A 12,458-nucleotide genomic window follows, 5' to 3' on the forward strand; every position below is an offset into this window, starting at 1 on the left:
AAGAGTTCATTTGAAACCCCTTTAGTATGGGAACCTAATCAATTATTTACTGTAACACATCAACTGCCCCACCCTACCCTGATTTATTTTTTATTCATCTATACTTTAAATATTTCATAAATTCAATTTGCAGCACATTTTTGTATCTTTATAAAAACATGTGAACATACTACAAATTACAAGTAATCCAGGCTCACATCAATCCACTTTTACATGCGATTGGGTCCACATCTGGACTGAAACACATCAGTGTAATAACCCCAATTATATGTACTTATGACATATACTTCATACTAATTGCTGGAAAATTAAAGTTATTATATATAAATTTTGTGATGTTATATTAAAAATTGAATTTGATTCAAAATTTAGTAGCAAACTTTTAGTAACAAAATATCACAAATTAGAAAATGTATTGGGCAATTCCAGTTGAAATCCTTACACACCCATGGAAAACATGACCTTAATGCTCTGCGCGCTAGCCATAAGCTTCAACATAAAAGTCCAAATTTTGAGATATTTTCTCAAAATATCAAGAGCTATCTAAAGAACCACTGAACCAATACTAGGCTTGTTTGTACTCATTTTAAATGCTGATTCCAAATATGGTCATGAAAATTTAAATTTCTGACATTTTTGAATTTTTAAACAATTTTTGAAACATGTCGTCTGCAGTCGACACCCGCGTGGAGAGAGTTAATCTACCCCAACACAAGGGGTGTAGATTTCAAATTCAGGTATCCCTGTTTGAAATTCACACTCCCTGTGTGGGAAATTAAGGTCATGTCTTCCATAGGGGGTGTATGGATTTCAACTGGAATAGACCAATTGTTAATGGCCCCTCACCACTGCTTTTGATAATCATTTATACCTAATTTGGTATAATTTTAAAACCCATAATTAAACATTCATCATTAACATTCTTATTAATTCAATAATGTACATAACTATTATACATAAAAATATATTTCATTTTCAGTAGCTTATTTTCAAACTTTTCACACAAAAACAGGAGCAGTCTTTGTTATATAATATAACATTGTGACCAACAGTGTTTGTGTGAACAATTTGAACATCAACAATAATACAAACAATACACAGCATTTCAGTGGAAGAAATTTTACAAATATTTTCGCTGTACAAAATAAACAAGAACTGTGGAATTCAAAGTCCCTGCATCTTAAATAACAAAATCCAACTTTTTTTTTGATGTCCACAAAACCATACATGGAATGGAACTAGACACCTAAACAATTGTGAACTCCTAACATACTTCCAAACCATCTTCGCCTGTTAAATTTCAAATCTGCTTCGGATCGAATCAACCCACATTACTCGAACCATATCAAACAGAATTCCTACTGTCAGTCTTTCATATCGTTTGAAACAAAGTGACCAAACATGATTCTGTTTAGCTTGACAATAACCATTCCAATAAAGTCCGAGTAACTTGTTGCCATGGTAACACCACTTTGATATCTTGCAGTATCCTTAAAGTTTAACTTGTTGCCATGGTAACATCCCATTTGAAATCTTGTGGTGTAGCTTTAATATGGATAAGATGAGACTGAGATGTATATAACAAATTCTGTTGAATATTCCAGAATATTCCTGTCAGTGTAGCCCTGTGCTTGTACGGTGAGTCGATATAATTTGGGTTCATCTAAAACTTTGGTGGTATACAGCACTCCTTTCCCGCCTTCCCTTCGAATTCCAAACGGTAGCGGTCGACAATTGCAGTACTGAAAAATAAATAAATGGAAGATGATAAGTATAGGCAGTTTTTACAAGAAAAAGGATTACTTAGTGGGCTGTTCCATTTAAAATCCACACTACCCTTGTGAAGATTTTGGAAATATCTTCCACAGGGGGAGTATGAACTTCAAATAGAATGAATACATTGGCCAGCTCCATTTTAATTTCATACATCCGCTGATAAAGATTCAATCTGAATCTTCCAATGAGGGAGGGAGAGTTTCAAATGGAGCTGCTGTGGTTATTCCATTTGAAATTCATACTCCCCTGTGGAAGATATTTCCAAAATCTTGCACAGGGGAGTCTGGATTTTAAATGGAAAAGCCCAATGGATACAAATAGGACACATCTATCAACTCTCCTATAGCCTGGGCTAGCCTAGAATATCTTGTGGTCATTTGAAGCCCATGAGCACTATATATACACTACTGGCCAAAATTTTGAACAATTAGTATATCGATGGGTCCAAATTTCTCGAAAAAGTGGTATATTTATGGCAAGGTTTACTTTAACACATTTACACGTTCACACACTTTCCGTACCCCTTCAAATGCAAAGTGAAAAGTACAATGTGTACAAAATCTTGAAAACGTACACGTTCAGATATTCATCGATTTGACATAGGAAAACCTGATCATTTCATCTGGCAGTGATAAACGACGAAAATATACCCTTATTATTATAACCTTAGGATATTTGGGGCACGAGTCAGCAGTAATATATAGTATTTACTTATATATATTCTTAAATATATGGTCCACCAAATTATCAAAACTAGAGACTTGCTCTGTGCACCATATACTCACATTTTCAGCTTCTTCTCTGTCTTTAATATTAAAATATGAATTTCTGTGTTGCGTGTTATCGTTTTTCACAACCACCAATCGGATAAGATCGATCCTCATCGGCAGATTCTTGGGCAAAGCTAACGTTTGGTACTTGATGGTGTCGGACAGCCGTCGACATGCGTAGTTGTCATTTGGACATGTCTTGATGCAAGAGCTGTAACATTAAGAAAAATAAGAACAATTTGATTACGTCATTCACATCACTTTTATATCAGATCATAATCTTGCCACTTTATTTATTTCAGCATTTAACATATGGCAGCTACTTGGCTAATCCAGCACCCTGGGCAGGAAATAGATTTGGCGCCCCTACCCCCCACCTGAGAATATCTTACACCCCCCCCCCCATTTTTGAAACAATTGCGCACGGAGCGCGCGAAATTTTGGACAAATAAGGCCTACCACTAATTAATTTTGGTTACTAGAAGTTGATATCGGTCTTAAAATGTTCTTTCAATTGATTTTGTGCTGAAATGCGTGCGAAGCGCATGAAAAAGGGGCGCAGAATTAATGCCGAATTGGTCAATTTGACGCCACCCTGGGCACGTTCTCCCCACCCCCACCCCTAGTTACGCCACTGCTTCCACAGAGGGAGTATATGAGTTTTGAAGAGAATAGACAATTGGGTAACTTCCATTTGAAATACTCACTCCAGTTGTGGAAGATATAGGAAAAGCCATAGATACAGGGGGAGTTTGGATCTCAAAATGATTAACCCTGACCAATTATATCTGAAAAACATACTCCCTCTGTGTTACATATTTCCAAATTCTTCTACAGGTGATTTCAACTGGAATAGTCAAATATACTCAGGTACTGCTGATATTAGAACACCTGTTAATATTCAAATACCTTAAAGGTATGGCTCCAAGTTACTACAAGTCATATCATTTCAATTTAATTTCATGTATAGCATGCATTCTAAAGGCACAAGGAGTCAAACCAACTTTAATCTCCACGAAGTGTCATGGAATATTAATGCAGGGAAGGACTTTTAATTCATGTGCTGACAAAATTTGAAACAGTCTTTCTGCTGATATTAAATGTAATTATGAATCCATGAGCCTCTCTCAATTTAAGCATAGGATTCATTCTTCATAAATTTGTTTATTCCATCTGCATCATAATCTATCTGTGTCCTCATATATGTATTTTTTAAATTGTATCGTAAAATAATTAATTAATGTAATCTACATGTATTTATATGTAATTTTAAATTTGTTTTAACTGTATAAGAATGTTGTACTTTTTGATGCAGGGCCTCCTTGGAAATCATTGTTTTACTTGAAGGGGCTACCCTGCAGAAAGGCAGAAAGAAAGGCAGAAAGAAAGGCAGAAAGAAAGGCAGAAAGAAAGAAAGCAAGCAAGCAAGCAAGCAAGAAAGAAAGCGAGCAAGAAAGAAAGAAAGAAAGAAAGAAAGAAAAAAGAAAAAAGAAAGAAAGAAAGAAAGAAAAAAGAAAAAAGAAAGAAAGAAAGAAAGAAAGAAAGAAAGAAAGAAAGAAAGAAAGAAAGAAAGAAAGAAAGAAAGAAAGAAAGAAAGAAAAGAAAGAAAGAAAGAAAGAATAAAGAAAGAAATAAGTACTTACTCTGATGTAGGATCTTTACTGTAGTATCTCGGACATGACACATCAACACAGCTATAGCCACCCTTGGTGTTGAAGCATTTCTGATCCGAGTGGCATGTAGCGCTGCGTTCTGCACATTCATCAACATCTAGTGATGAACAAAAATGACAGAAAAACATGTAAATAATAACACCTTGTTTATTATGTAAGTCATTTATGATGTTATTTCAAGTATAAGGGCTAATAAAATAATTTGATTTAGGTAATATAAAAAAGGGTAAGTAGGGCAGGGTCTTTTTTTTTTTTTCTTTTGAAGCTGTAAACTGTGTTTGATAAAGACCTTAGAACTTTTATCTTTTTTTTTTAATCTAATTTATCAGGGATGTAAATGGGCAACATATCCATTTCCTGAACATCCATCTGGTCCTTGGACAGGTGGCAGCCGGCTTGCACATGTTATGGAACATTTAGAGGGGTTTGTCCAGGGATTAGGCTACAGGGTATCACCCTCATCCTAAAAAAGTTTTTTTTTTGGCTTTTTATGACAAATTATCATCCAATTTCGGAAATTACATTTCCGGCTTTTTTTTTATGGCCAAATTTCTGGAAGATTTACATCCCTGATTTATTTTCATTTAATTAATTTATTTTTATTTATTTATTTATTTATTTTTTTGCCAAAAAAAGGAGGGTCGGGCCTAATTTTAGGGTCGGTAGGTTTACGCCAATCAAACATTTTTTAAGGCCTAACTAAGGAAATAAATTTGAATGAAATGGAATAATTGTATTTTAATACAATTATTCCATTTCATTCAAATTAAAAGTATATATTATTATTATTTCAGGTTCTTTGAAGGCCCTTCACAAGAACACCTTCTTTGAACATGGGAAACCAATAAATAAGCAACCCCCACTCCCACTTTGGCTTTGGAGGTGACGCATGTAGGGCTGTTAAGACCCCCTTTTTCAGTGTTGCTGTTACCTAAAGACCACATATTTTTTTACGAAAATGCTCTGTCAGCTGAAGACCCCCATTTTCCCATTTTACCTGCCACCCAAAGACCCTTATTTTTCAATTTGAACAGCAACTTTCATTTATCACTGAATTTGTTACTTATTTTGAAAAAACAAAGAAATTTGAAGCCATTTAGAACTAGAAATTCGATGTTCGAGGTTTCTTTGGTGTTGTTTTGGCTCTCACCCAAAGGTTCCATTCAAAAAAAGGTCATGTTCTTACCCAATGACCCCATATTTTTTATACACTTTGCTCTCACCGAATGCCAAAAATCATGCTCTCACCCAATGACCCCATATTTTTTACATTTTGCTCTCACCGAATGGCCCTTTGTGCAAAAGTGCCAGCCCTACACCTATATCTATTTCATATTGAAGTGCCCCCCCTCCCCCAGAATTAGCAGGAACCAGTTTTCTCCAACACAGACTTACCAGTACATGAGATGCCATTGGTTTGAAGCCTATAACCCATCGGGCACAGACAGTTATATGATCCATCCGTATTTTCACAAATTCCTCTGCAGATTTGAGTTCTTGTTTCTGGCAGGTTACACTCATCCACATCTGAAATCCAACAAAAAAATTGAAAATTGAATTAACCCCCTGAGCACTACCTGCCGATCTAACATTGCCTATGATTGGTCAATTACATAATATCTTCACTTTAATCACCAATCAGAATGGAGCTTTGCAAATAATTCGCCCCAATTTTTTGGGTGGTGAAATTATTCAAACAATGTTGCTGATTGGTCCAATTGATAATGAAAACTTCTTTCTGGCCAATCGACAGGTAGTTCTCATGGGGTTAAGGAAGGTGATACTGCAAATTTCATTCACAGCACAAAATAATTAATTCACTACTTGCAAGATGTATTACATGCATGCTTCCACTGTGTCCAGGAAAATGGTAATATCTGTACTTTGCTGTCATAATTTTCTGTCTAATTTGTTCGACCAAAATATAATGCAAGAACTGTAAACATGTAAATGTTTAATTTTGGTCATTTGATTTTAAAAAATCTACTTTCACACATTTTTCTGTCAAATTATAGTATTTTTATTACTAGCGGGGATATGCTACCAAGGCAATTTTGTGATCAATCATGAATAAACTGTAAAAGAGTGAAAAACTCACTCAACAAAAGAGTGAAAAACTCACTCTCCAAAAGAGTGAAAAACTTACTCTCCAAAAGAGTGAGAAGAATGAAATTGACTCCAAAGGGAGTGAAAATCACTCCTAAAAGAGTGAAAATCACTCCTAAAAGAATGAAAATCATTCCTAAAAAAGTGACAATCACTCCTAAAGCGTGAAAATCACTCCTAAATGAGTGAAAATCACTTCTAAATGAGTGAAAATCACTCCAAAAGAGTGAAAATCACTCCTAAAAGAGTGAAAATCACTCCTAAAAAAGTGAATATCACTCCTAAAAGAGTGAAAACTACTCTTTCAAGGTATAAGGGAAATTACCCGTAAAAGAGTACTCTCCCTCAAATCATACCTTGAAAGAGTGATTCTCAGTGTGATTAGTAAGCGAAAGAGGGCAGCATACAGATTCAAACCGGCCACATCTGGTTTGCGAGAGACCAGCGCTCTACCATCTAGTATTTACCTTTGTTTTGGTTAGATACACTTACCCATACATCTTCCTCTCTTGTGTTGCATTCCAAGTGGACATATAACAGGCTTGTAAAACTGTTGCGGTGGTGTCTGTCTTCCCACACAAGTATGCCTGTCTGGTAGATTTATACCATACCCTCTGGACATATGCATTCAGATGTACCTTGTAGATTACTTACACACATGTTGCGATAACAGATGTTTGGGATGGTAGCGCACTCGTTGATATCTGTTGAGGGTGTGAAAAGAGTCAAATTATACTATGCAACCAAAAATAAATCCTCCATAGGCATTGTTGCATTAAGATAACATTACTTCCACCAGGTTCTAATGTAACCCAAGAATAGAACGTAAGTATGCACTCACTCACTGACTAGATATGAAAATATATCCAGTTGGTGGTGTTCTTTGATGTTTCCTTTAGTGATATGATAAATATGATGCATAAATCATTAGGATTTGGGTGACTGTTCAGCATGACAGTTCAAAGTTCGTCAAGTCACTCATAGTTCATGGTCATACCTACCCCATTGACAAGTCTCATCCCAAATTGCAGGTTTTGATATCAAATGAAAGATCCTATTTTTCTCATAAACATATTGAAATTAAGCTTTACACAATTTGTGCTAGTGACTGATGTCTACCCACTGTATTTAACAGTCACACTAAACAGTCCCCCAAATCCTAATGCACACAATTTCAATACCTTAATCAACTAAAAGTTTGGAAATATGCTTTTTTTCATGGATATCTTTTGAATCACATAAATAACAACATTTGTATTGTGGCTTGCCCAAGCCCGTACCCAGGATTTATTTAGGAGGGGGCAGATTTTAAAAAGTGGACTTATTTTCAAAATTTGGACCTTTTTGGACTGGGGCGGATTTTGAAAAAGTGGACTTTTTTCCCCCAAATTTTGACCTTTTTTGACCAAAAAGGCATAAAAAACTATTTTTTGCTTGCTTCGCTTGCAAATGTACTTTTTAGGTCAAAAAGGGGACTTTTGGGGCACGGAGGGGGCAGGTGCCCCAGCTCCCCTGGTTACGGGCATGGTCTTGAGTCTTATTTTTCTCAAACAATTTGGGTCACAGTAAAAAAAAATTGGGAAGCCCTGTTTGAAATCCTAGTGATATATCTTACCTAGACATCGTCTGTAGTTGCCAACAGTTTCCATGCGGTAACCTTGCGTGACAGGTACAAGCGTAAGATCCTGGCGATTCTGACATATCTGATTTGAAGAACAGGTACCAACGTTCTGACACTCATCAATATCTGTCAACAAACAATGCACAAGGGCCATTCTCAGTGAACAGTTTTAAGGTCAGAATTAAATTTAGAAGTACCTGAAATCCTGTAAAAACTGTGTCCTTAAATCTGGAAGCAGAGGGATCAGCAGTTTTCTTTTTAACAACACATATTTAATGTAGAATAGGAGTACTAGCATTGTGCTGATATGGAGAATGAGCTATATGCTAGGGGCACTTAATGCACAGCTATATATGTGGAATGAGTTATTACAACTTTTCAGGCCTAAAAGGTATCTAATAGAAGTTGCACTGAAATAAAAGCTGACTGAAATGTAAGCTATCAAAGACATCAAATTTCTTTCCTCTCCTTGTATAAATGTAACAGATTAGAGGACAGAAAAAGCCCTTACATCCACTTTTGGCTGAAAATGAGTTATTGACATGACATTATAGTGTGGATAAAAATACACATTTTGGTGGTTATTTGACCTTCATACCACCTTCCCTTCCGGAGATGTCGTATATTTCCTGTTTGGGAAATCTTAAGGAATTCAGGAAATCTGAACTTAAAATCAATATAAAATTTTAGGAAAATAATTTTTTGATGTATAATAGTAGCCTTGAATGTTCTTTAGATATTAAAACCAAAAGGAATTGTTTTGGGGTCACTATGTTTGAAAAAAAATCATTGTAATTAATGGAAGCTGTAGCTTTGGAAATGCTCATAATTAAAAAAGTAAATGAGATATTTCAATTTTTCTTCTTGATTTTGATAGCATTAGTCAAGTTACATCAAGTTACATGAAGTGCAAACAAATGAGCTCAAATTTGATTGCAAAGGTGGTTTCTAGAAAAGGGGTAAATTTATTTTGTTGCAAAAGCCCTTACATCCACAAAAGGCTCAATATAAAAGAAATGATAAAATAAATAGTAGGCTTGAAAATTGTACCAAACCTATTCTTTTACTTTGTACTCATCAACACTTAATCCAAACCCAAATTTAATCAAATCAAACAAGTAATACTTGCACAATTAAAAAAATCTGGTTTTTTCTCAAGAAGTCAACATATTTTCATATTCATATTCATATTCATATTTTATTATCAAGAGGTGACCCGAAGGTCAAATTACATGATAAATTTACAAAGATAAAAACAACAAACATTCAAAAATATTTTTTTAAAGAATTACATCTATAAAACACATAAAATGGTATAAAATTTCATTTAAAGAAACTAATATTGCACTTTTAAAATAGTATCAATAAATAATAAAAAAGAAAAAGAAAAGGAAAGCAACACATTGCATAATTCACTTCAGAAAAAAGGGGGTTGATTGCACGGCGACTGTGCATGCAGGATACAATGAGCACATGAATAAAAAAGGAAAATTACACATTACTTGTTTAGCAGGTCCACAAAGTATGGTATGGGACTATTTTGGAAGCGAGAGGTTCTGAACCGCAGTTGGGTGAATTTAGCGCATTAGAAGGTTGCGACCATGAGCACTTTGTCTAGATGGAGGAAGAAGCTCTTTTGTACGGTCTGAGTCGGCAAGCCCTTCGGCTAACCTTCGACAATGATCTTCTCTTCTATCTGACAAGCACTCAAGGTCGCGAGCTTGCACCGCCTCAGCATATGAGGTAAATCTCTGGCCTAAAATGATCCTGCATGCACGTCTTTGGAGTTGTTCAAGTGACTTTGTCTGATTTGTTGTTAACGAGGAGTGCCAGGTGACATCTGCGTACTCAAGAATAGGGCGCATATAACCTTTGTACACAGTAATTAGTTCTTCGTCATTGAAACCAATTTTTTTAGCAGTTTTAGCATATACAACTTCTGGTTGGATTTCTTTGTTATTTCATTAACATTTTGGTCCCATTTCAAGTCATTTTGAAGGTGAACCCCTAGTATCTTAGCCTCAGTTACATAGTTCAAGGGCTTACCAGCTATCTTAAGCTCAATAGGGGGCGGTGGTTCATTTTTGAAACAGACCTGGATGGCCTGACACTTGCTAGGGTTCAAGCTAAGCTTGTTTTTGTTTGTCCACTCAGTGAACTCGTCCAGTGTATCTTGAAGCTTGCTTGGTTGGGTATACGGACGATTTTCAGCAAGTGTCAGGTCATCCACGTACTTCCAACAGTTGATGCTTGCATCTTTGGACTGAACTGCATCATTAATGATAACCTGGAAGCCAATTGGGCCAAGTTTAGTCCCCTGTGGGAGGGCACCATTGAGAACTTTGAACTCAGAGAGTGACTGATTGTAGCGAACACATTGCATACGGTTGCTGACAAAGTCACACAGCCAGGGAACGATGGATCTGCGGACTCCCAAGTGGATAAATTTCTCAATGAGGATGTTATGGTCTATCATATCGAACGCTTTGGAGAAGTCCGTCAGAACCACCGTTCCCACGTTGTTGACCCTGTCAGCACCTTGATGAAGAGTGTGGAGGAGGTTGATCAAGTAGTGGGAGGTCGAGATACCCTTGATGTTACCAAACTGTTGGGGGTCAATTTTGTCTTCGATGTCTTCCAAAATCCACTTCACAACAAATTCTTCACCTATTTTTGACAAAACATCGGTCAATGAGACGGGTCTAAGTTTATCGACCTTGGGAGGTTTTGTTTTGGGGATCGGGACAACGATGGCTTTTTTTCACTGTGTGGGGACCACTCCCTCATGATAAGAACAATTCAAAATGTCAGTTACAGGGATACTTAATTCGTATGCGAATTCCTTGATCAACCTTGGGGAAACCCCATCTGGGCCACATGCTTTACTGGCTTTAACTTTACTGAGTTCAGCATACACATCCCATGGGTAGAGCAATGGAGGGAATCAATGGCGGTAAGTAGGTCTCAAGATTGCAAAGATCCAAAGGTGTCATATGGGAGGAGACCTGCACAAACTGATCATTGATTTTATTCGCAATGGCAACATGATCATCATTGTCTACCCCTGGGACAGGTATGCTGACTTCAGATTTTGTATTTCCCGTCATGGTCTTGATTTGCTGATGCCACTTCCGTGGATTGGTAGCCTGAAGATTACGAACCCTGTTAGCATAAAAGAATTGCTTGTCAACAAGTGGATGTAAGGGGTTTTGCAACAAAGCTCTTCAAAATCCCTAAACTTACCTTCACATGTGTCATTCCTACTTATCCTATAACCACTTGGGCATACTGTAACACACTCATGACGACCTGGAAGGTTACGACATTCCTGATCATGAGGTCTGCATGGACGCTGTAGACACTCATCAACATCTGTCAAGAAATGAAAATACAACAACACTTTTAACATAATGCTGTCATGTTTATTATCACTTCTTCCATATATAAAATTGAGGTCTTAGTATTACACAATAGATTTAACTCTTACAACCTAAAATTCAGTTTAGGACTTTCACACAACGCTATGATAACTCTTGACATTTATTTATTTATTTTATTCATATTTATCCAGGGTAGCCCAATTCAGCCAATAGCTGATCTAATATGGGACCCTGCAATACATTTACATAACATTAAAAGGCAACAATTATCAACATGCAATTTATATAAAATATACAACTATTGGATACAAAATTAAAATACAGAAATGTTTACAATTTTCAAAGTAAAATAAAAACACATCATTAACAAGTACAAATATTTAAGTTACAATTCCTATGTGACATCGCATAGTTGAAGAAGATCAGTATAAAATGTTGTTCAACAATGCCTTTATTACAAAAATAAATAGAGATTTATTGTCACTAGTTATCAACAAAATGTAATTAATAAAAAGTGACAATGAAACTCTATTTCATGTGGGAAAAATGGCAAGGTTGGATCTGTCGGTTAATTTAAAAACACATTAAACCTTCAGTTTTTAAAAATCCCACACATTTTGAATAATGCTTCATCCTAATAGGGACATTTGTCAATTTTGACTACTGGATACATATTAGATTGATTATCTTAGACTAGTCTTTCATTAAAATATTAATTTTAAAGGGAAAATATTGATTTTTTGAACATATCTATGAAAATCATCATTCAAAAAAAAATTGCGACATTGATTTTTCAGGATTTAGGGTCGGTAGCTGAGGGCAACACAACAATTTGGGAGGGGGGTATGGGACCTTATTATCACTATTTATTGGCAGGGTTGACTTATCCACTGGTCTGCAATAATTTTGAAGCAAACGTGACCACAATTTTAGTAGTTTTATTTGACTGTCAGTATGCACGTAATGGATGGCAATTCCAGTTGAAATTCATACACCCCCCTATGGAAGACATGACCTTAATCTCTCACACAGGGAGTGTGACTTTCAAATGTAGTCACCCATTCAGGTAACCCTGTGGGAGATTAAGCTAATGTCTTCCATAGGGGGTGTATGGATTTCAACTGGAATATCC

General features: G+C 36.0%; 1 protein-coding gene across 1 annotated transcript in view; it reads right to left on the bottom strand.

The window, feature by feature from the left end:
- Window positions 1–637: 637 nt before the first annotated feature.
- Window positions 638–12,458, bottom strand: part of LOC140138368 (hemicentin-1-like) — a 177,172-nt gene continuing 165,351 nt past the window's right edge. Inside the window, 8 exon segments of the mRNA XM_072160275.1 lie at window positions 638–1,742; window positions 2,562–2,757; window positions 4,190–4,316; window positions 5,615–5,746; window positions 6,818–6,929; window positions 6,932–7,029; window positions 7,941–8,072; window positions 11,190–11,318. Of these exon segments, the coding sequence (XP_072016376.1) occupies window positions 1,548–1,742; window positions 2,562–2,757; window positions 4,190–4,316; window positions 5,615–5,746; window positions 6,818–6,929; window positions 6,932–7,029; window positions 7,941–8,072; window positions 11,190–11,318 (1,121 nt within the window). The 3' untranslated portion in view covers window positions 638–1,547.

This window comes from Amphiura filiformis, chromosome 17, assembly GCF_039555335.1.
Source record: "Amphiura filiformis chromosome 17, Afil_fr2py, whole genome shotgun sequence".
NCBI classification, from domain to species: Eukaryota; Metazoa; Echinodermata; class Ophiuroidea; order Amphilepidida; family Amphiuridae; genus Amphiura; species Amphiura filiformis.